The following is a 24925-nucleotide window of genomic DNA, read 5'->3' as shown; positions in this document are numbered from 1 at the left end:
AACACGTGGTTTGCTTTGCCCATTGTCGTTGTGAATATTAAAGTCGTACAGGCAAATGATATTTTTCATAATATCTTTTAATTTGCACGCGAATTCGTATAATATAATATATATATTGATATCACTAATTATTTTTGTTTTCTATTACTTCATAAATAGTATATACATTTTCACTGATAAATCCTTACATTTGATCACCCAAAAAATTAGAACATGTCTATTCATTTACTATTGAATAATAAAATTAAAAGCAATTTGATACCTTATTAGTTGAAGTCATAAGGTGACTCACCCCTTATAAAGAATAAAACACAAACCTAATTAAATCGGAGTACTAGAGAGCGTATTTGTTAATAGAGTATAAACTTTAAATGTTCTTGTTTGATAAGGATTAGTCTGATATCCAATTTTATTTGGACATCCCTAAATTACAAAAACAAAACAATTTATAAAGTGTTTGGATGAAAACTAAATAATAATTTTAAAAGTAATTTTACAGCATACGAAATAAATACGTAAAAGAATTTGTTTTGATTTGTAAAAAAATAATTTTAAAAAATTATTTTTGGACACATCCAAAACACCCCCTTAACTGATTATTTATCCAAACGTATCCACCACTTTCACATTGTGTATGGCAAGCGTATGTGTTGGGGCAACCCTTTCACATTGTGTAGGGCAGGCGCAAGTTAGCCAACTTTTTACGCGTGGGTGTGTTTGGATTAGAGGTTAAAAAAATAGCTTATTTTTAATTGGATTTTTAAAAATTTCGAATCAGGTAAAAATTAGCTTATATAATGATTTATATTTGAACTGAATTTTATGAGTAAGTCAGCTTATTAAAATAGAAATTATTTGAATTGCTTCCTTAATCCTACTTTTTTCCCTTTGTTCTTCAGCTTTTGGCCCATAACTTAGATGGGCCAAAACTGATCCAAATATTCCAAAAGCTAAACATGTTTATGGGGTGCATAATTCACTTTCTAGCGTGGGAAGCGTCTACCCAAATGGGTTGCAGTTTAATTCGCGTTTTGTTTTAACCATTAAAAAAAGCTTTTTTTTAAATATATAGATGAAAAGAATTAGCTTATTTTGATTAATTTGTAATGTTAATTTGCTCAAATTTTAATTTTAATTTATCAAATTTCAAATTATAAAAATAATTTAAGTTTTTAATAAATTATAAGAACTAATATTTGAAAAAAAAAACTGAAAGGATTAAAACTATCGAGGAATCAAGGCCAAAAACAAATTTAAAGAATGAAAATTGTATTAACCCCCCACGTTAATTTAGGCATTCATTTCTGGTCTTCAGTACTCCTGCCACTGTCCTCTGTGAGAGTTCCGACTCCTCGAGTATTGTGCAAATTTCATATGTCGCCATTGGCTGAACTTCAAGGGCAAGCTCGACGCTCCACCGCTAAAAGAGGCTTCTCTCTTTGAGACGGTAACGACATCGACGCTGCGGCGGCGGCTTATTCGGTCGTTCCGCGAGGGTTGTTCTGTCGACGTCTCCGTCCATAGTTCGTTAGTTTCTTAACTGTTTAGTCTATGAAAAACCATTGCTTTTCCCTGTTTGGGCCTTATTCGTTAGTAAATGATAAACTGGGAAAAAAGACTAGTTTTTTCTTGTATTATGTTTCGGAGCCAGTATTTGAAAATATGTTAAGTAATTTTACTTTTAATTCAATCACATTTTGTAATGCTGTCCTTTTACCTCTAGTATGTTACCGGATTCGAGGTCTCTCTGGAACAATGCATGAAGCTTTTTTCTTGGTCCATCTTTGCAGGTCATATAACTACTTTTCTTTGATGCTCTGTGGCTAGAAGAACTAGTTTTCGTTGGAGATAAATTTTCAAGGCAAAGGATTTTGGCCGATAGTGGAGAGAGGAGTCATGGGCGTCGATGTTGGTTCTAGTAAGGGCAGCGGTAAGCATTCCAGCGTGGTTGATGATATGGAGGAGGACGATCAAGGCTTGTCAAATATAAGCGAGCTGGGGAAAGGAAACCTACAAAGTTTTTGTAAGAAGGCTACAATGTTATTCTTTGATGAGTACGGGCTGATCAGTCACCAGATCAACTCCTACAACGAGTTCGTCAGCTATGGTCTGCAGAATGTATTTGATTCATTTGGGGAGCTCAATGTTGACCCCGGGTTTGATCCCTCAAAGAAGGGTGATAACTGGCGATATGCTTCAGTAAGGTTTGGGAAGGTTACCCTTGATCGGCCCACGTTCTGGGGTGGTGAAGGAAACGTGAAAGAGTTCAAGATGCTTCCTAGGCATGCCCGCTTGCAGAGGATGACGTATTCATCGAAAATTAAAGTGGAGGTTCATGTTCAGGTAATTATAACTGACATTGTTTTGCCCAGAAGCAGTTAGTCTTGCATTTGGTTCCTTGTCAATGTTCTATCGGTAAGCTTTTGCTCAACTTATGTTGGAGGGATATCCTGGTTGTTGGTTGTTTGTTGATGATGAAAAAAAAAAAAGGAAAAAAAAACGCCTTTTATGTCTTCTGCCATCTATTCTAGAAGCTTACTACTGGAATGAAATTGTTGTTCATAAAATCAGAAGAGAATCATTTTCTTCTGCTTCTGGTTTTTCACTATTGCGTCTTTGATTCAAATGGCTGTTTAAGCGGTTGTATCTTGTTCGGTTTGATTAGCTAAACTTGAGAAAATTACATTTATGACTCTCTGGAGCTGAGTGAATGATTTGATAAATTATGTTTTTAAGCCATGTCTTCCTGGACGAGCTTTTTTTTAATGCATGTTCTGATAGTTTGAAATTTTGTGAAAAGTATATACCGATATATTTTGTGTTTGTATCAATTATAGGTATATATCCAAAAAGTGGTTAGAAGCGACAAATTTAAGACTGGAATAGAACAGTACGTTGATAAACAGTCTGTCATGGAGGACAGCAGGGAAATAACTGTTGGGCGATTGCCTGTCATGGTCAAGTCTGATATATGCTGGATGAAAGGAGCTGACAAAGGGGATTGTGATCATGATCTTGGAGGTTACTTTCTGATCAAAGGTGCAGAGAAGGTTAGCTGAATTCATGATGTACATTTAGTCCTGGTTACAATTGTTTAGACTGATAATTGATGGGAAGAAATTCAATTCTTTTAAGTTTCTACTTTGTCGTATGATGAGGAGAAATATTTCATAAGGAATTCTGCATTAATGCATCTTGAGATGGTTTGAAAAATTTCCAAAGATCCTCTCCTGTGCTGTTCAGGAAACAAAGCATTTTTTTTGGTTAAATTTTAAAGGAAGAAAAACATATGATAAAGACAGTGTTCCAACTTCCATGTTTGTGTGCATGTGGGTGGGTGGTTGAGATGCTGTCCTGCTTACTCAGCGGAGGATCTTTATCTGTTTGAAACATGTCAACTCGTCATGTCAGTACCTGAATTTCTTTATCAGAACCATCCAATACCGGTGCATATTTAATATGGATATGGCTTCCCGAAGCTACTAATGGTGCTTTATAGTAATAATTAGCTTCAATTCATCCATTCTATGGCAGAATTTATTTGGTTTCCTTTACACTTTCCTTATCTGTTCATTTGTTTTAATTTTCAGTCTTTAATATTTCTTTCCTATAACTTTCTTTGTTACTGCTAATAGCACATATTTTATGTAAACCCGTTTCAGACATTTATAGCACAAGAGCAAATCTTTCTAAAGAGGCTTTGGATTATAAACAATCCATGGGCAGTTTCATACAGGTCAATGACAAAAAGGAATAGGCTAGTCATCAAGCTGGTGGGGAATCCCCGAAGTGAAGATATCAAAGGCGGAGAGAAGGTGCTTACAGTATACTTTTTGACAGTCGAGATTCCTGTATGGATTCTATTTTTTGCCTTTGGTGTCTCATCAGACAGAGAGGTTATAGAGCTCATTGATTATGGTCATGATGAAGCCAATGTTCAAAATATTCTCTTTGCATCCATTCGTGATGCCGATGAAAGTTGTGAAGGCTTTCGGCGAGAGAATGTAGCCCGTAGTCACATAGAAGGACTTGTAAAACGCACCCAATTTCCACCTACAGAATCTATTGAAGAGTGTCTGACTGCGTATGCGTTTCCCAACATTAAAGGCATGAATAGAAAGGCACGCTTCCTTGCATATATGGTCAAGTGTCTATTACTTGCTTATACTGGCCGCCGAAAATGTGATAACAGGGATGATTTCAGAAACAAGCGGCTTGACTTGGCTGGTGAATTGCTTGACCGGGAGCTGAGAGTGCATATTGCTCATGCTCGGAAGCGTTTGGCAAAGGTTTTGCAGAGAGACCTTTATGGGGATCGTGATGTTCGTCCAATTGAACACTATCTTGATGCATCCATAATTACAAATGGTCTTCAAAGAGCATTCTCAACTGGAGCGTGGTGTCATCCTTATAAGAGGACTGAAAGGATATCTGGTGTGGTAGCAAATCTTGGCCGAACAAATCCATTGCAGACCATGGCTGAAATGAGAAGAACCAGGCAGCAGGTTCAGTACACTGGAAAGGTTGGAGATGCTAGATACCCGTAAGTTACTTCAAACTTGGTTGATTTCTTTGCTCCCCCTCCCCTCTGGGGACGTGAACAATAGGTGGGGCATTGTGGCAATGTTTGATAATTTTGATCCTATTTGATTGAATGGTTATGACTTTTAATGTACAATAAATATATCGTTTTGTGTATTTCATAAGATATAACTATTGCTTTTGATTTTATATTGATTGAATATTCTGACTACAGGCATCCTTCTCATTGGGGTAAGGTGTGTTTCCTCTCTACCCCAGATGGTGAAAATTGTGGACTTGTAAAAAATTTAGCTGTTACTGGACTAGTTAGTTCAAAAACAATGTTAAATATACTACCTCAGTTATTTGATTGTGGGATGGAAGAGCTAGTTGATAATACCTCTACTAAACTGGGTGGAAAGCACAAAGTCTTCCTAAATGGGGAATGGGTTGGAGTGTGTGCAGACTCCTCTTCATTTGTGGCAGAGCTACGAAATAAACGACGTAGAAATGAATTACCTCCTCAGGTTAGCTTTTAACCCATCATTTTATGTTGGTTTTCTATGCTATGCAAGCCCTGAGTTATTTATTTACCCTTAAGGGATTTTGTACTGTACATATGGTGATTATGTGGTTGTTGTTTGAGCATCATACCGTGGTTCTGTTGGGTTAGAGACCTCACTTGGTTTGCATATGATTGGATGGTTTATTTGGTTACTTTGGATGGTTTTCTCTTTTTATGCATCAATCAATTGTTGCTCTGATGGAACTGAAGAGCTTCATTGTATTAGTGATGCAATTTTTTTTTCCATTCAAGGTTTGTCATATGTTTGTTCAGCGACTTATTTTTATCCTCTTTTTCTGTAATATTTCTTTTCTTAGATAAGTTTTCTTGTTTTAATAAAGATAATGAAGTATGATTTACCATATTCTTTGTTTGGTTCAGTTTATTTTGTTTCTCTTTGAAATTACTGATTGCCATTTTCCTTTTAGGTGGAAATGAAAAGGGATCAACTTCAACAAGAAGTGCGGATATACTCTGATGCTGGAAGGATTTTGCGTCCTCTTTTGGTAGTTGATAATTTAGGCAAGATTAAAAGGTCTGAATGGGAGCAATCTTCTTTCCAGTCTCTTTTAAATGAAGGAATAGTTGAGCTTATTGGGCCTGAAGAAGAAGAGGACTGCATTACTGCTTGGGGGGTTCAGTATTTATTTGAAGAAGCGAAAAGTTCTGTTAAGTACACACACTGTGAACTTGATATGTCATTTTTATTAGGTTTAAGTTGTTCACTTGTACCATTTGCGAATCATGATCATGCACGGAGGGTGCTCTACCAGTCACAAAAGCACTCATCACAAGCGATTGGATTTTCCACAACAAACCCAAGTATCAGAGTTGATACTTTGTCTCATCAGTTGCATTATGCCCAAAGACCTCTTTTTCACACAATGACTTCTGATTGCCTTGGAAAACCAGAATATCATCCCAGTCATGTGGTATTTCCAAAGCCTGAATTTTATAATGGGCAGAATGCTATTGTGGCTGTGAATGTACATCTGGGATACAACCAAGAGGATTCCTTAGTGATGAATGCTGCCTCTTTGCAGCGTGGTATGTTCAGATCTGAGCACATTAGGAGTTACAAAGCTGAAATTGACAACAAGGAATCATCAGAAAAGAAGCGAAAACCTGAGGACATAATAAATTTTGGAATGATACAAAGCGAAAAAGGCCGTGTTGATAGCCTGGATGATGATGGCTTCCCATATGTTGGGGCAAGCTTGCAGAGCGGTGATATTATTATCGGGCGACGTTCAGATTCGGGGACTGATCATAGCATAAAGCTGAAACACACTGAAAGAGGGTATGTTCAAAAAGTAGTGTTGTCATCTAATGATGAGGGGAAGAATTTTGCTGTGGTTTCTCTGAGACAGGTAAAAAAATGATCCATTGTTGCTTGAAAAGATACCTGTCCACATTGTGCATTCTGTGCATACAATCATGTATATGTTTGCATAAGATGGAAACACACATGCATAATCTGAATATGCAGTTTCATATAATGAAAACTGAAAATCACCTAGTCTGGTGATCACGTTAAAATTTCACTGGTGGAAAATTCTGTCATCTACATTGTCATTGCAGGTTCGGAGCCCAGTTCTTGGGGACAAATTCTCTAGTATGCATGGACAAAAGGGTGTCTTGGGATTTCTGGAGTCTCAGGAGAACTTTCCTTTTACAATACAAGGGATTGTTCCTGATATTGTTATTAACCCACATGCATTTCCCTCACGACAAACTCCTGGGCAACTCCTTGAGGCTGCTTTAGGGAAGGGGATTGCTTGTGGTGGTAAATTGAAGCATGCCACTCCTTTCTCTGCTGTCTCTGTTGAAGCCATCACCGATCAGCTTCACAGGTACAGTTTTAGAGCATGTTACTAAAATTATTAAATTATTATGATATGTTGGTACTATATGAATGCATATTGTATGGGGTATTCTGTCGAGTGGCCTATACTGTGATTCCTGCTTTGGCTTATTATTGTGACATTGTGAACATTCTGCGCCAATCATGTCTCTTCCAAATTTTTGAGATGGCCTAGCTTGCTTTTGCTACTGGCTCTATGAAATTCAGTAAGTTTGTCTCCTTCTCGCTGATCTTCCCAGTCGTAACTTTATGCTTTTGAGTAATGGCAGTGTTGGATTTTCAAGATGGGGAAATGAGAGAGTATACAATGGGAGAACTGGTGAGATGGTCCGTTCGCTTATATTTATGGGTCCTACATTCTACCAGCGACTACACCACATGTCTGAGGACAAAGTAAAATTCCGGAATACTGGTCCAGTTCACCCACTGACCCGGCAGCCAGTGGCAGACAGAAAGCGTTTTGGTGGTGTCAAGTTTGGTGAAATGGAGCGTGACTGCCTGATTGCTCATGGGGCATCAGCCAACCTGCATGAACGCCTCTGTACTCTCAGTGATTCCTCTCAGATGCACATTTGCCGGAAGTGCAAAAATGTTGCAAATGTGATTCTGCGGCCGGTGGCTGGGGGCCGGAAAGTAAGGGGTCCCTACTGCCGCTTCTGTGACTCACTTGATGACATTGTCAAGGTCAGCGTGCCCTATGGAGCCAAATTATTGTGTCAGGAGCTTTTTAGCATGGGCATTAGTCTTAAATTTGAAACCCAGCTCTGCTAAGCCCATTTCCTTCATGTTCCTCTTGTAGCCTATGGCCTTTGTACTTGTGCTTCTCAGCTTGACTATCCTCGTTATGCCAGATTACCTTAGCTTGTTAAGTTGGTGTAAATAATCCACTGTTTATATCAGGATGATCCTTTGATGCTAGCTTGGAGCATGCAATTACTTTTTAAGTTGAGCGCATACTTAACATTCACCCTCCATTATTTTCACTAATATTCTCTCTCTTTTTTCTTTTAAAGAAAATCCTACCCATTATTTTTAAGTTGATCAAATGGCATGAGTCTGAAAAATGTTGCTGTTGCCTGGAATTCTTTAAAAATCATGCGTGGAGAAACTGGGAATGCATTCTGGCTAAACAAATTTGACGGAGGCATGAATTTGGACAAGCCCATAACTTGCATTGCACCACAAATGTAAAAGAACGCATATTAGCAACAAGATGTGGTCAGCCATAAACAATCACCAATTTTTTCCGGTCTTTTATCCCATGACATAGTGGTACATTGGAAAACTATTATTTCTCGTCTACATGGATTTCTCCAGAAGAATCCCTTTTTGTTTTTGGGTTCGTGGTGGACGAGGGCGGAGCCCAATTTAACAAAAGATTACGCGGTTCTTCCAGTAGCCCGTATGCCACGCTTTTACCAACAGAAGAAGGGGTTCTAGAAACCCTGTAAAATCTTGAACCTGTTGACCCGGTTTGTCCCTGCGTAAAGTTGTGGAGCACTGCAGCTCTCGCTTCCTTGGTCCCCCTCCCCTATTTGCACAAGTGCAGAACCATCACTATCGCGTCTTTTTGGGCCAAAATCCCTATTGCGTTTCAGGGACCCTGGTTCAGTTCTCTTCTAGCGCGCTTCCAAACTTCTTGGTTCCAAGATACATGGTTGTCTAACCTGAGATGGTAAAGAATAATTCTTTGCAAACAAGAATTAGTTCAGTTAGTAAATAAGTCGGCTCAGGTTGTGAATTTGAATTTGCTACTTATATGAGAGTCTTATCAGTGGGTGACCTGTAAGTGTCTCTGCAAGCCTTTTTTAAGTATAAAAGTATGTTCTCATCCTCATGAGCCACTAGAATCCAACTCACTCAAATTTTTTTCTATTAAAAACCATCAAAAGTGCTCCAGTTTCGTCACTTACATTTACACCTTCCATAATACTCCATTCGGTTCAAAATATAAACTAAATTTTGTTGGAAAGACTTAGTCTTTTTTATAAGATAACATTTATTTTTGTCTAAGCATTTAATGAGTTTTTTCAATTTTATTTCCATATATTTTCTTTTCTCTTTAATTCATTTATTATATCTTTTACTTATTCTTTTCATTACTAAAGGCATATTTGGGAGGGGGGAGTAAATGCCTTTCATATTTATTGATTTAAAATAATTTTAACTAGTTTTTTTATAAACGTAAATGAATAAAATTTAACTTATATTTTGAACCGGCATGTAACTTGCATTTCACTCCATGGAATTTCTGAATCAATGCCTTCCTCCTTCAAGTCCAATTCGGACCACTCCTCCAAACAATGCTAAAGAATTTCGTCGTAAAGAAATGGGTTCCCAAGCCCCATATTGCATGCATGCCGCCTCGAAGATCGTGGAGAGGCTTCATTTTCATTGTGTGGCCAATTAAAGTAGGGGCTCGAAATATCCCGCACCTGCTCTCATCGGTGATTCTCTCGGAAGTGTTCGGATGTAAAAAATGTCCTTCCATTGTGCACTTGCGTTGGGGGTTGGAGGGGTTACTTCTTTGTTCATTACCAAGAGTTTCCCTTCACATAAAGCCAAGCGTCATTTACTTAGATAGAACCAAACACAGTTTAACAAATAATTCACAAATTATTAGTATAACTTAATTAAAATTTTATATTTAAAATTAACACGTCAGTGACGCACTATTTGTAGAATATATATAGGGAGTTCCCATCACGGCTTCCCCTTCTTTCAAGTTCTTTCTCTGGACTGCAAGCAAATTTCAACTTGCTTCTATTCTTGAACTTCACCTCATGGTTGATGACCTGCAATTTCAACAGTTTCTTGACCCACTTGAGGTAAAAACTCAGCAATAATAATACTTCACAAAACTCAAGAAAGCTACCATCAACCGGTTTTTTTAGATGCGATGCTCTCAGACTAAGCTTTTGCTCTGACTAAAAGCCTATTATATTCTCCCACGCGAAGTAATGGAGTGATTACAACAAATTGGATCATTTTGAGACAGCTTATTCTGCTTCGGCGACAACTAAACACCAAAAATTTAGGCCTACTCGGAATTCATTCAACCTTACCAGAGGCCCAAAGAACGAGAAAAGATCGCTACATTTTTTATGCTATTACAGCAAAAAAATCTCACCCATTTCCCAAATATTGTCGTAGAGTTTGGAAGCGTAGCTATTAATAATGTGACTACCCTCGCTGCTGCTTACAGGCATCGATTAATGGTAGTATTCATGCCTCACATGTAAGGTTCCCGCAAGTTGGTTGGCAACTCCAATTCAGACTCAGCTTCATTAAATGGGGAGAAATAGCATTCAACCATGTCCTCTGATACTTCTTTTAAGCTAGGTGGGTCCCACTGCAAGTTTAGTTTAAAGGTCAATTTAAAGGGGGAAAAAAAAATAAATCTACAAAATTAATGGATGAACAGATTCTGGGACAAAAAGATGAATGAATACCTTGGGTGCAAAATCTTTATCAACCAGCCTCGCTCGAGCACCCTACATAGACAAGAAGTCAAGTAAAAACACAAACAAATGGAAAGCGTACTATATGAAGAAAAACATTGTCATACCTCGAGGAAATCAGAGGAGACCTGCTGAGAAATTCCACGAAGTGACATCCGATATTCACGCACAAGACACTTATCAAGAGTTTCAAATCTACCTTCTCGAATCTGAATTTCATAGCAAAAGTTAAAGCCGAGATCAACTACAAACTGGGTTGGAAACAAACAGTTAATAAATGTACAAAAGGAGATGTTACTCACAGATCTTAAAGTAATTTTCAAACTCAATGGAGAGGCCTCTCTTATCTTTCCAAGTGCTGTCTTACACCATTCATCATAAGACTCGGCGGCTTCCTTCTCCTGAGCGAATAGTAGTTCATGTTGAAAATAGTCAAGGACGAAATCAGTTGGTCTTTCCCCTCGGATGGTATAAGACCCTTGGCAATATATTAGAAACCGAACTGTTTAGTTAATCACCTAGTTTCCTCCAGTTTTGTTTCTTTTAGGTTTTGGGGAGAGGTTGCCACTGGGGAAAGGGTTGCTTGAATCCATTTCTTGGCCAGAGACAAGTTATGACAATGGAACTCCAACTTTGACCAACTATCAAGAAACCTATTCACTAAAAATGGCAATTTTCAGGAAAATTGTCGTGCCAGCATAAATTAAGATCAAGGCTGAAGGTATGCAAGGGAGCTATCTGATTGATGATGGGTCTCCATAATCTTACAATTGATGTTGATTCATCGGGGGTCAAGGAAATTCTGTTGTAATGTTAAATTGTTAATTTCTCTCAGCCTAACTATATATCATGTATAAATTATTCCACAAGATACTTACCAGGGCATCAATAATTTCCTCAACCGTATCATGGCTGAAACATCTATCAATCGTCTCGATCCTGGGTCAAAAGTAGATTAAGACACTCAGAAGCAGAGACCTCACATAAAGAATAGCATATGTGAAACTCCAACAGAGTGTTACAGAAATAAGGAAGTATTAACACAACATTACTTGCGAAGAATGCTCCTACTGTCTGGATAAACAAGATCACCATACTGTGCCAGGGATGACTCTACAACAGAAGCATCATCCGTGACCAGCTTACCAAGGCGTTCTTCAAGCCAAGCAAGCCTCTGTCATTGTGAGCTGACTAGCTGAGTTACAATGTTACAGGAAAATTTAACAAAGGAAAGCACAAAATCAAAGCTAAAAACATACAGCATTTAGTGTATAGTGAGTAGCAAGGCCACAGGCAATCATCTCTAAACCATTAAGCTTCTCTCCCGTAAGTGCCAAGTATTCCCCTGCATAGCATAATATTAGTTAGAAGGAACTTTTGCAAATCATTTTCCAAAGTTATGAAAATTATCAGTAAAAGTGTTAACACGATACTTATTTACAGCATGAATATCTACAGCTTTACACTAACCTCTCCAGCTAATGGTTGGGGAAATATTTAGGAGAATTTCTCATTTAGGAGGAAGCATATGCCAAAAATAGCTAAGTTCAGGATTCAGTTTAATATGTATTTTAAACAAATACATCCGCCTCTAGGTCTCAAGGAATACCAAAGCATCACAGAGGAACCATGCTCTCAAATTACATGAAAAAGTAAATTACCCAAGTAGCCAGGCAAGCGAGAGAGATAAAAAGAAGCTCCTGCATCAGGATGAAAACCCATTTGAGCCTCAGGGTTAGAAAAAAGCTGCAGAGTTCAAGCATTAGAATCAATGCGTTAGCCATTACTTGAATTTACTGATTCGCTTTAGGGCAAAAAAGAGGCTACACCTAGAATATGGGAGATCATAATGTAAAGTAATGCAATTCATAATGTTTCACATGACTGGTCATGAACAATGGGTTGAGTTGGCAAGTATCTGAAAAATCACTTACAGTTTTATCTGTTACCACACGAAACATCCCTGGAAGTGAAATCCCAGCACCACATCCCATTGTTATACCATCCAAAATAGCAACCTGCATAAATGCCCATACATTTCCTCATTCCAAAATATGACCATTTCAATAGAGTATCAGAAGTAATAACAAAACCATAAGCAAAAACCACTTCCAAAATAACAAATCATTGCCACAAACAACCCTATATCTCAAGAAAAAACCTTTGAGATGGTGCAATACTTTCATGTGCCTTAACGTATGAGGGTTGAGAAGTGGTTCGATACTTACATGGGGCTTAAGATAGGTACCCTGAAGATATGCGTACTTATATAATGTATTGAAAAACTGTTTAGCTTCTTCAGCATTTCCTGATCATCATAAAACTTAAAATATCATGGATGTTGTCAAGCCATCATCAATGATCAATAATCTACAACTAGTAAGACATAATGTCATGGATGTAAAAGCTGCTTCTCATAAAGAAGCAAAACAACATAATTTTGTAAGCCAAACCAGATGCTAATTACATATGATAGTCCTAACTTCCAAATAAACCATTTTAATGTGCTACAAACTGATTATAATTCTTAAAATGTCTGAAATAATATTTTTATTTTTATTCATATTAGGGACCAAGCTTAAAAATTTGAAAAAAAAAAAAAAAGGAAGTGAATCTTCCCTCTTGCTTCGACTACTTTGGCAGGACTCAATTTTTAATGTGATGCAGGTTACCATGTTATCATTCTCAGTTGCCCTATTGCAGAATTCCATATCAAGGATATATTGCAACTGTTAGTACTGTCTTGTCTGCAGTTATGAATACTAAGTATTAAAAGCAAATCATGCCATGTCCAGTAAGATTTATATGGAATCAAGTAGTAACAATCAATCACTGAAATTATTTGATTCATTTCATAATCCATGTAAAAAAATACGAATTTCCTCCTTCTACCCACTTTAAAAAGGAAATTCCCATTATCAAGTGTCAACTACATATCATGGTAAACAAGCATACACTACCCCTATAAATAAAGATAACTACAGAAAGGCTCTTCAGTTATTTAACCTTATGATATGAGTACTCACTAAATAAGCTGCCATGTAGCAAGAAGTTGGATTGTGTAACATAAATATGACATAAACAAGTTGGATGGTTTCTGGCATGAACCGATTAGATTTCATACAATACTATTTTGATATTACTTGACACCCGTATTGGTTTTACTTGATAATAAAATGTCCGAAAAGCAAGTACATGTTGAACTCGTTCAGATAAGATTGAAATTCAACATACCTTGATTTAATAAGTGATAAAGCCTTACAACGTCTCCACCAGAACAAAAAGCCCTGCCATTAGCCTTCATAAAACTCACGATATCAATTCAATCAAAACATTGATCAATCTTCACGAGAGAAAGGCCATAATCACAGGCTCAAGAGGACAAATTTTGATAGAGCCTGCCAATTTAATACTATGCATGTTTGTTCCCAACCGACCCATAGCACTACAATGCAATATTTTATTAAAAGGCGTGCTGAAGATATAATGAATGCAATAGTTTTCCCTCCTAACCAGAATTAGGGAGGAAACCCTGCCTCCACCGCATGGCAAGCAGAAACTATCCTCCGTTTTCTTTGGTGGGGTGGTAATAAATTTAAATAACCACCTGCATAATGCTTCTATGTTTTGTAGTTTTGTGCCAACTTTTTATTTTGAAAACGACCAGATACCTTCATTAAAACAAAGCCGATAGCAGGATTATCTTCCCATGAAGTATACAATCTGGTCAGTCGGGATACCTACAAATGGAAACAACCTCAATTTGCAGCATTCACTACAGACGTGCGAATTAAAACATCGAATGGACAAGTAGCCGGAAGAAAGGTCTAACCATCGAAGTAGTGAGTGCATTAAGAGTATTTGGTCTGTTAAGAATAGCAGTTCTCGATATAGCTTTCCCTTCAACTAAAATCTGAATGTACATAAAGAAACAGTAAGTAAAAATAAAATCTATGAAGGGGCAGAAATTAATAGGACGTAAATATTACTGGGCCTTTTGTCTTCTAAAATATAACCAAATCTTAGGTGATCAACATGTAAAACTTTGGCTGTAAAGCAAACATATGATGACGAGGAATGCGAAAAAAATGACCTGGTCTTGCGGGTCATCATGCTCGACATAGTTTGGTTGAGCAGAGAAGGCTCTCGGATGAAGGCTGCGGAATGAGCACCTAGTCTCCGGTAGCAGAGCCTTCAATCTCTGCATCTTGTGCTCTAGCTTGCTCCGCTTTCTGTTTTCCCCACTGTTTGAGCTCTGAAGTCTGAAGTGACCGCCGTTACAGCGAGGTCCGGAGTGTACCAATCGGGTCACGCCGATGCCAAATGGACGAGCCAACGAAGAGCGCTTTTCCCTCGGAAAATCCACTTCTCATCAAGGGCTGGGCCTCTTCCATAAGCCATAGACTCATCCATGCAGAAAGCCTATGGTCTATAGGTCCACAATAGAAAGCCCATATGGTTGGATTTATTGGGCCCTATACTGTATAATGTACGTAACACCAGTTTCTTGCCCCATGTATACCAAGAAGGAGTTTCTTACCCCGTAGGCATAATCATCGACTTGCGAACTTTCATCCTTTGAGTTCAAATTAAATGTTGACGGTGCTGTTTCGAAATCCTCCAAGAAAGCTGCTTGTGGAGGTGTTGTTAGAGATCGCCGTGGGAATTGGATTGTTGGGTTCTCGTTTTAGATTGGTTCGTACAGTGTCCTTGAGGCTAAAGCCTGGACTATTTTTTCCGGGACTTATCAAGATCAAGACATGCTTCTAAGCTCGAAAAACACTTACAGAGGTACTTACAGATTATTTACCAATAAGATTCTCATATTAACAGTAAGATTCAAACTCATGATCTTGTGGGTTATGAGCCAACTCCTTATCAATTAGACTAACTCTTGTTGGTGTTGGCTTGGGATTTTGAATTTACGAAGGTTATATTTGAATCTGATGCAAAGGCTTTGATTGATTATCTAGCTGAGAATAATTCCTCCTATTGCTGTAGCCTTTTGTTAAGCAGATTCATAGTTTGCTGAAGTACAACTGGGAGATCAAGCTGTGTTTTATTGGAAGGCAGGCTAATGAAGTTGCTGATGCGCTAGCCAGACAGGAGATGTCCATTTCCTCCCGTCCTGATATCTGTCCTGAGTCATATGAGAATTTTAGTGGAAAAGGATCGTTTCGGTTTTAATCCCAACTAATTTTCTTTAGGTTGTTTTCTAATGTGCCAAAAAAAAAAAACCTTCCATCCTTCCTGGGCCCCCATTTACTTTTTTTAACATTTATTTATTTATAAGATTAAACATGCACACAAAAATATCAATGCTAAGCTTGGCATTATCTAAGTGGGGCGAGTAGCTCTATCATTGGAGCAACTTGCCATTTGACAAAACTATTATTCTTTTTATGATCATACAAAATAATATTATTTTTTATTTTTAATATAAAATCCACTTTATAATACAAATTGTTATATGTTAACAGAGAGGTAATATTATAATACAGATACAGGAAGCAAACCTCTGAGGATCTGGTCCTAATTCCAGAAGTACCAGCTGAATGTTGGCATATGTTTTCAGATGACCTTCAGGGAGACCAGTAGCTATCTCGCCCGGCGTTTGTGTTGCTAGCTATTAAGACTCTCTGGCGAGCCTTTCTCAAGCCTTAGCTTGCCTTTATTTCACCAAAAAAAAAAAAACACGAAGCAAACAAAAATGAGGATTAAAAACCTATACAAAAGTGAAAGTTGTGCTATTCGACTATGACATCCGAAAAAAGTCAGCATTGACGAATGTCATACATATAGATAACACATGCTTCAAATCAGAATTAAAGAAATTCAATTGAATGAATTGACTCTCAATACGAAAAACCTCGAAAATCTCTTACGGGCACAATGATGAAGAATTTTTAGGTCCCATTTAGTACAAAGTATTGAATATAAGAGATATAGATTATGATTGCAATTGAGAAAAATAATTAAAATAATACTTTTCTGGTTTTTAATATAGGACCTAATTATTGAATTGGTTTTGGTTATAAATATAAGTCACATTTCTCATATTTATTAATTTTCTCTAAATTATTCTTATGGATACTTCCTCGATCACAATTAAGTAAAAGAAGAAGAGAGGATATTAAGAAAGATGATTATGGTATTTTAGAAAAAACGTGTCACATTTCTTATAATTAACTAACTTACCTAACTTCTTTAATCTAATCAAATTAATTAAATAGGTATTATATTAAGGATCGAAGGAGTATCTAGTATGAACAATTGCTTGTTGCTTCCCAATCCCACTTCCATGATTTGCTTAATCTCATGTAGTAAGTAATCTCTCATGCTACATATTCTTTTTAATAGATTTTTTTAATCTCAATTCTAATTCCTATCTTTAATTTTTTATACTTTATACCAAACGGTACTTTAATATTATAGTCCTGCTCTGCCATATCCGCAATGGGCAACCCCAAGATTGCCAGTGAGTTTTCTTTTACTTTCACACTGTTGCGTGATTTTCGTTCAAGGGCCAAGCATGGTTCAGCTTAATAGATTGTCACCAGTTTATTAGAATACTACCCCCGTTTTTAATATAAGACCTTATTTAATTTTTATCTTAGTTCTAAATATAAAATTCCATTTCATTTTGTCTCTAATATTTATGTATTTTTTTTAAAGATAGTCTTTCTAATAATGATAGCTTTAACGAATACACTTGATTAGTAAGGATATTTTAGAAAAAACAACACCTATTTATGACAAATAATTAACTTAATTTTTTTTTTAATCTTTTTAGATTAGTCAACTAGTTCTTATAATTAGGACCGAAAATAGTATAATAAAAAGTCCTTTTCAAACATGGAAACATGAGAGGTATAAAAGACCGCGGGTCCGTGGCTAAGCTACTTAAGCAAGTTTGACTATTGACACCTGATCAGCTTCCAGAGAAAGCATTTCCCGCGCTCGCTTCCGCCTCAAGGAAAAATAATTCACGAGCATAGAAGTACTTCCTCAACTAACCGTATTTCACAGCGAGCTCGTTCGACTTCATCTTTTTTTTTAAACAAAAACAAAATTCCTCTTTTTAATAAACTTTATTTACTTGCAATTATTTTAGCACTCAAAAGAAATACTAAAATCAGGCCTTCAATCGTTCCGTGCAGTGCGCATGCTGTGCCAAGATCTGATGCATGTCTTCTTATATATAAATGAGATAAACATCAAAAGAAAGCTTGTAAATTTCATCCAATCCCCTATCTATACACGAAAAATCCTACATAAAACATGATCATCCCCAACCCAATGGGGTGGTGGCGTTAAGAACAGATACCTCGTACCATCTTTCTGTACTGCAAGTTTTCCCTCCATTCTCTCTAAATTCTGTACGTGCAATGTAACATCATGATCAACTAATACCATACCCAGCAATTTACACTTCCACCACGAGTTTTCTCTTTTCCTTGATAGCTAAAATAACCTATGAACTGCAAATTTCATCTCCCTATGAGACAGAATGCCTCCTCTGTCTTGCCGAAGAACCAGATGATTTGGTATCTGCAGGGACTACAGATGTTGGGCTATTAGAACTCCCTGAAGTCTCGGAGCTCCTATTCTCTCCGTGACCTTTCCCCACAATCCACAACTTATCGAAGATTCTCCTTGATCGAGATGGTAGGAGTTGCATGCCACTTTTGCTGCTTTTGCTATTCTTCTTGCTCAGTTTCCCTTTCTTACAGAACTCTTCTTCATCTTTGATGCTCAAATGGCTCATCTCATCTTTGAACGCCTCACAATTTTCCCCCACTGCTTTCTCATATTCCTCATCACATTGATTGCTACTGAGAGCTCGAACATTGGCAGAAGCTCTGAGCTGCTCATAGAAGAGAACCTGCACTACAACCCGAAGTGGAAGCCGTTCATTCTGTGCAGCATGCATTGATGCATCCACCGTCAACTTCTTCACATCCATCAAACCGCATATCTTCTTCCTTTCTGCTTTTGTTAGACTTGGGTGCTCCTGAAATCAAAAGACTACATTTTACACCTAGAATGCCACAGATTTGGCAAAAGATGGCTGCATGCATAGAAAACTCATAGAGGTCACGTGGTATTATAAAACATAGTAAACAGGATTATGAAGCTTCCGACAGATATCTACCTTCAAGTATATGTCAATAGCTCTGTAGAGACCATCGTGCTTTGGTCGAGCAAACTCTGGAATTGACTGTGACAATTCAATAAAACTAGACATGCCCAGATTTGAGTCATGTGCAATTTCTGCTAGGTAACCATCCACCAACCTGCCTATGTTCACCAAGCTTTTTCCTTTATCTCTGTACTCGTCAACTTCCATTTCACAACTCTCCCTTTCAAAAGTCATCCATCCATTCAAAAGACAATGTACTAATTGAACATCATAAATGGTTGTCTGGGGAGACCTTGCAGGGATCAACAAGTCTTTAACAGAAGCTTCATGCAATCTAAAGCTAATGCTCTTTATCAATTCTTCTCTTGACGACTCACCTGCTCCAACTAATATGGCCACTTTCAATAGCTTCAGCAAGAAGCTACATGAACAGCCTCCACCATAGTTAGACGGCAATAAGCAGACAATTGTTTCTACCAAGGTTTTGTTCCTCCAAGCATGAACATCAGAAGCCAATGCCTCAACGGATTCAGGCAACCACCTCACGGCATAGACCTTTAGAGCCTCTCCAATTATGACACCGTCCATTCTTCCCTTTGATGTGACAGCAATCATTACACGCTTGTAAAGATCAATGTCCAGCTCACATACATCTTCAACCCACCAATCCCTAGGAACCGACTCAATTTTTGCCCGAGATGCCATCTGATCCTCGGTAATTTTATCAGACTCACTTAGTTTCCGGTTATATGTGTAGGACCACATGATGTGTTCTGGGTTCACAGAAGTTTTTGAAGCTATGGAATCTACGCATCTTCCAATGATCTTCAGATCCTCAGACCATGGCAGAAGAGATTTAGTAGTCTGGAGAACAATGATAGAATCCTTCCAGCTCCGGAAGATGCTCGAGTTTAGAAACACCTCAATCTTAAAAATTAAGTTCCCTTTGTCGATCTCCTCCGTCATCTCTAGGTACTCTGCTGCGCAACGGGCAGCCACAACATTGTAGGCATTAAGAGTAACGGTTATTCCATAGCAGAATTTTGCGCATATTTCAAAGGCTTTAGGCCCTCCAGGGAAATCAGCTATGAATATTTCATCAGAATTCTCTTCGTTTGCCTTTGAAACCAGTTTCTGCAGTCGATTACTCTTAGACAAGAGAGGAAACTGGAAAACACCAGAAATTAAAAAATGATTAAAAACAGACGGGGAAGCAAGCACCTAGCTGATTGTTCTATATCTATAATCCATATCTAGTACTACATGTAGGAATTAAAATGCAAAGTCAACGCACAAATTAGAACACATCCTTGGAGTCGTCCAACTCTATTATTACATGTTAAATCTCTCAACGCAATACAAAGAACTTGAGATATTTGACTGAGCAACAATATAATGTTAAATAATTGAAAATGCTCATGAGTTATAGCTGTTCACAAAACGCCAACATCATCTTTCAGATGTACACACACTCACACACATATATGCAATTTTTATTTTTTAACAGGACAAAGCTAAGTAAGATGCTAAAATACTATGTACCTTGTGAAGGTAAAACTTGACTTCACCAACATTAATGATGACATCAGTGGCCAAATCGCTTGAGACATACCTGCATGAATTGTCGTTTGTACGTTACGCTTTTAATCAATGACAAATTCTTCTTCCGGAAAGGGGCCAAAAGGCTTAGTTGGGGCGAAGGACGCTCCATCTACCAATGAGCTTTGCGTTTGAACCGATTATAGAAATGAAGGATCCAAGTTTGAATCCAGATTGGAGTGAAAATTAACATAAAGAAAAGAAGCAAGCCCTACTTGCAGACCATCAAAATCGATACACAACAAAACGGCCGTTGGTTGCGAGAGACATAGCACATGCATGACATTAAAAGATGACAATACAACATTTCATAGTTAAAAACACAATTTATAACATGCTGAAGCGACAGCGATTCATGTTATCTCTAAAACAATCCATCCACGAAAGAAAAACCTTTCTCCTGTGTTGAATGTCGCTTGAAATTCACTTGGAAAAATGAAAAGCACAAGCTTGTCAAATAAAGAAAATATAATATGGCCATATTGCAGCTAATAGTAGTGTTGTTAAAACTTTAAAATATTCTTTATTCTCTATGATTGAAGATGACGAATACTACAGATCACTTTACCCTAGCTGGACGACAAATTCGTGACCTTTTCACACTCCTTTCCCCCTATCCCCTTTTTATCTGTCACCGGCAATAAAATATTAACGTTGTTGCTATTTTATGAGACACCCATGACGTTAGTTCTCGCTCCTTCATTTTCAACATTATTTGAATACTGGAAAGGTTGGCGGTTTGTAGACAAAGGCCATAGGTTGCTTATCTTGATTTTTTGAAGCGATCAGGAACAACCTACACAGCAGTGCTTCACTCTATAAACTCCCGATTCGAATTAATTGATAAGCGATGCCGCTACCTCCGGTCCTAATCTTATAATTAGGACCGGAGGTAGTACTAAAGTTACCTTTTAGGAGGAAAAAATCGATGACGAAATAGGACATGTAACCCAAGAATGAAGAAGACATTGGAAGGACTCAACAATGAAAGCGTAGATGCAAACAAAAACAGAACCAAGGACAATGACTCTGCATACCGCTCAAGCAACCAAACAAAGGCCCAAACGAAAAAGGGTTCAAAGTATACGTTTGAAAATAAAAACAGAGAAAGAAAATTTGTTCAGAAGCTTCTCACCTGATGATAGATTTCCCGTCGGCTTGAAGAGCATCAGGCTTCGAACCCAACTTCATAAACTTCATTTTTGTACCCGGGATTCGGACAAAACGAGGTACGAGTGTTTGACCACAGAAAAAACCTTCAGACAGAACGATAAGCTACGCCTCTGTTTCTCTGAAGACGCCCATTAGCTAAACAATCTCTGCAGCAATGTTAATAATGGTCGCACTAAGCCTCTGTTACAAAGTCACCGAACAGAGAGACGGGCCCCGGAACAGTACCTAAACCAATGCCAGATATGGCGTTGGCAACAAGAGAACACCCTCTAACACGCTTCTAAGGAGCGCAATAAACGCTGGACTGAAACAACTACAAGCCCCCAACTCGATTTTCGCGTTGCGTTCCAGTGATGATGCTGGCCCCGTGTGTGTGTGTGTGTGTTAGAGAGAGAGAGAGTAGTTTGGGTAGATTCGAACGAGGAAAAGGGAAGAAAATGTCCTCCTGGTGGGTATCCAACCTGAGTTGCAACTCGCAAAGCAGCTATCTCAAAAAAAAAAAAAAATCGCACAAAAAAGCTAGGCGCTTTCGAAAGACAAAGCACTCGTGATTTGTTAGCAAGAGCCTGGACACGTCTTTAAGCTCTTAGTGGTGGAGTATCCGGCTATAAAAGACGTTGTTTGCGAGCAGAGAAATATGGCGTCAGAATTCTGGCCTTGGAGAAAAATGGGAAGTGGCGTCAGAAATTACTTGGGAGAACAAGCGAATGAGATTGCAGAGCAGAAAAACTGATAGAAGTAATAAATTCTCGCCGCCTTTGCTTTAAATCATTCTGATTCGGTGAAGATCTTCCCTTGGCGCAAATATCAAAGGGTCTATCTTGACAAGCACAGCATCCCCTCTCTGGACGCTATGAATGATCATCTTTGTAGGCCTGACGCGTTTGTCTCTCCAGTCCCTGAATTTTGCAGGCAAAAAAGAAGAGGGAGGGAAAGTTAGAGTCTTTGTTTATGTATGCGTAGTAAGGCGTAATACGATTGCTCAGAGGATTTCACGAGCCTTTATGATCGTGAAAAGCATGCCACCCTTTGTCGACTATTTTGTCCCTCTTCTTTAGACATAATCTCAAAAATGTCCCTTCCCTGATTTTTCATTTTTCCACCTTATTTCTTTTTTTTTTTTTTGAGGGGAGTGGGGGTATGGGGTTTTGATTTATTACGTGGATTGGGATAAGTGGGGCTGCACCTTTTGTAAACCTATTAGCCTATTGGGTCAGACTACAAAAATTTTAATAGAAATTAATATTAAGTCTAAAATAATTTAAAAAGATTCTAACTTGCATCAAAAGAAAAAAAACTCAATGCTTGCATGAAATTACATTTATTTTTAAATAAAATGTAGGGAGGGGAAGTAATGTGGGGTTTTGATTTATTGCATGGATTAGTGTACGTGTGGCCATAGGCTGTAACTTCTGTAAACCTGTTAGGTCATACCACAAAAATTTTAATAAAAATTAGTTTTAAATTCAAAATAATTTAAAAAGACTCTAACTTTTATCAAAAGAAAAATAACTAAGTACTTGCATAAAATTGTATTCATTTTCAAATAATATGAGCAACTTATGTCATGAGAGTAAAAGCTTAGTCAGCAGAAGTCAGTTTGTAATTAATGATTTAAAATGTTGTAAAATAATTTTCAATTGGTGTTTCAAAAGAAAACACTTTTTAAAAAATAATCAGAAACTTCAAAGATGGGGTAAGTACAAAAAAAAAAAAGTACATTCGCCCATGTACAAACTGATTAGGAATCCGTTATCAAATGAGCAGTATTTATGATCCAATGACTAGGTAGATTACGCATTCTAATTCTAATATACTAGATATAATTATACGTTAAAAATGTTTAATAATCAATAAAAATCTTTGTTTCTGCATCAATGAGCATGACGATAATAATTTTGATAAAGTCAGTGAAATATTACTTATTTTTTAATTTTATTCTTGTACCTAGAGATTCATGAAGTGAAATTATTCACACAATAATACATAATAGTATATATATTTTTACTGTAGTTCTTAAAAAGGTCATAAGGCCATGACTAAAATGGTCCCCTTCATCAATGATTAGAGTTAGTTGATTCATACGCTTATCCCAACAACACCACTTTTATCCAGCAAAAACTTTCACAGTGTCTTCATAATTAATAGAAGTAACCAAGTTATGGTATGGAGTCCTAATCAGGACCACAGGAGAAAATAAATTGCGTAGAATATTGCTATCCACAATTTTGCCACCCCCCAGTAGTCCTATTCTTCTTTAATGCACGTCCTTCCATCCCACAAACGTGTGTTTCTAGTCCCACTTTCTAGATTTATCCTCATCTCCATCGTCTTCCTCCAATCAATGCACATCAACCCCTTCCATTACAACGAGCTCCCATGTCAATTCAGCTCCTTTCTCGTTCTATATCAGTCCCTTACAACGACCAATTACTACTTAGTCTCTCAGACTGATGAATCCTTTATATATGTATGTGTGTGTATTTCCCTTCTCGCTAACTCAGTACAGATCTTTGATCTTGGTACCAGTCACAAACTAAGGGTGTTTGTGAGGGACCATGATCCGAACAACCTGGTCCTCCACAATCATGTTGTTCTTTTTTGGTCCAATCCTCAATCATGCCCTGAACTTAGCTTGAAAGCACATGCGTATCGAAGAAGTTAATTATAGCCCCTTTATAAAACCTTGTCACTTTTTAAAAGTTATTGTACGTGTTATGGAAATTTTTATTATGTACTAGCTATAATTAATTCACCATACTTTTAGCACAAAAGCTGAATTAATAGTATTATAATTCGAACACTTGTATATCAGCACTTTGCAGGTGAATATAAACTGGACAATTCTCCAGTGGGTTGACACTTCTTCTCGCTCATCATCATACGGATTTCAAGCACGATGCAAACATATACGTTGGAAACGGACAACGAGTGAAGAATCCCATTTAAACGAGAGTATATTCATTAGACTTTAAACCAGTCCTAATTAAGTCGACACACAGAATGTCAAAACTCCAAGTAAAAGATCTTATAACCCATTCGATTTTCTCACCCTCCTTCCTCAGTTTGGGCGTATTCCAGTCCTTCGTACTGGTGATGCTGCCATATATGTATAATTGAACTATAATTAATTAATCGTTTGGTGAATAAAGGCATCCCATGTGATAATTAATTGTGAATAGTTCAGTCAACTATTACCCGGCCCAGTCATCTGTGAATTGGCTTCTCAATCGCTGTAGGGGCCAACATGGCTGGCATGATATCTATAAGCACAGCTAGCAATTTAGTTACATTTCACCTTCAACTACTCTACATTTTCCCTTCAGGTTTAGAGAAATTTGTTTATAGCAATAACCCACAGAACTGGTTACATGAAATACCTAGCTAGCTAGCTAGCTAGGGCTGCCTTTTAAGCTGTTTGCCTCAGCTACAAAAAAGAAACTGATATATTACCTCCGTCTTAACTATAAAATCTCGTTAATTACAAACGAGGTCTTATAATTAAAATCGGAGATGGTATATTATATCCACAACATTAAACCAAGTAGGTATATCCTTTGCATGGTCGCATGTGGGATAGTCGCAGTAGCTTTCATAAA

General features: G+C 37.6%; 3 protein-coding genes across 6 annotated transcripts; 1 reads left to right on the top strand and 2 right to left on the bottom strand.

The window, feature by feature from the left end:
* Positions 1–1357: 1357 nt before the first annotated feature.
* On the top strand, positions 1358–7962 carry LOC114761850 (DNA-directed RNA polymerases IV and V subunit 2). 3 transcript variants are annotated; one of them, XM_028951300.1, is made up of 8 exons: positions 1358–1447; positions 1791–2343; positions 2838–3050; positions 3663–4543; positions 4757–5048; positions 5515–6456; positions 6668–6939; positions 7220–7962. In XM_028951300.1, exons 2-8 carry the CDS (start codon positions 1897–1899, stop codon positions 7719–7721), a joined length of 3549 nt encoding a protein of 1182 aa, XP_028807133.1. In that variant the 5' UTR covers positions 1358–1447; positions 1791–1896; the 3' UTR covers positions 7722–7962. The 3 variants fall into 3 exon arrangements, with proteins under 3 accessions (XP_028807133.1, XP_028807132.1, XP_028807131.1); XM_028951299.1 differs by having other exon boundaries at positions 1358–1523; XM_028951298.1 differs by having other exon boundaries at positions 1358–1527.
* A 1544-nt stretch (positions 7963–9506) lies between these two features.
* Positions 9507–14720, bottom strand: LOC114761844 (3-hydroxyisobutyryl-CoA hydrolase-like protein 2, mitochondrial). 2 transcript variants are annotated; one of them, XR_003742191.1, is made up of 15 exons: positions 14505–14720; positions 14244–14324; positions 14083–14151; positions 13646–13709; positions 12640–12719; positions 12346–12429; positions 12073–12157; positions 11671–11756; positions 11464–11585; positions 11290–11350; positions 10714–10812; positions 10519–10620; positions 10403–10444; positions 10081–10302; positions 9507–9745 (listed from the first exon to the last, which is right to left on the bottom strand). XR_003742191.1 is itself a non-coding variant. In XM_028951289.1 (14 exons), exons 1-14 carry the CDS (start codon positions 14616–14618, stop codon positions 10183–10185), a joined length of 1209 nt encoding a protein of 402 aa, XP_028807122.1. In that variant the 5' UTR covers positions 14619–14720; the 3' UTR covers positions 9780–10182. The 2 variants fall into 2 exon arrangements, 1 of the variants encoding a protein (XP_028807122.1); XM_028951289.1 differs by lacking the exon at positions 9507–9745 and having other exon boundaries at positions 9780–10302.
* Positions 14721–17592: 2872 nt separating this feature from the next.
* LOC114761843 (BTB/POZ domain-containing protein NPY1) lies at positions 17593–21353 on the bottom strand. The gene is made up of 4 exons (XM_028951288.1): positions 21289–21353; positions 20097–20166; positions 18567–19721; positions 17593–18425 (listed from the first exon to the last, which is right to left on the bottom strand). The coding sequence occupies exons 1-4, from the start codon at positions 21351–21353 to the stop codon at positions 17910–17912; spliced, it is 1806 nt and encodes a 601-aa protein (XP_028807121.1). The 3' UTR covers positions 17593–17909.
* Between the last annotated feature and the right edge of the window lie 3572 nt (positions 21354–24925).

Source organism: Neltuma alba, unplaced genomic scaffold (genome assembly GCF_004799145.2).
Source record: "Neltuma alba isolate B1F8T4 unplaced genomic scaffold, ASM479914v2 tig00011138_pilon, whole genome shotgun sequence".
Classification (NCBI taxonomy): Eukaryota; Viridiplantae; Streptophyta; class Magnoliopsida; order Fabales; family Fabaceae; genus Neltuma; species Neltuma alba.
The sequence above is the reverse complement of the archived record's forward strand: the minus strand, read 5'-3'. Positions and strand labels throughout refer to the sequence as shown.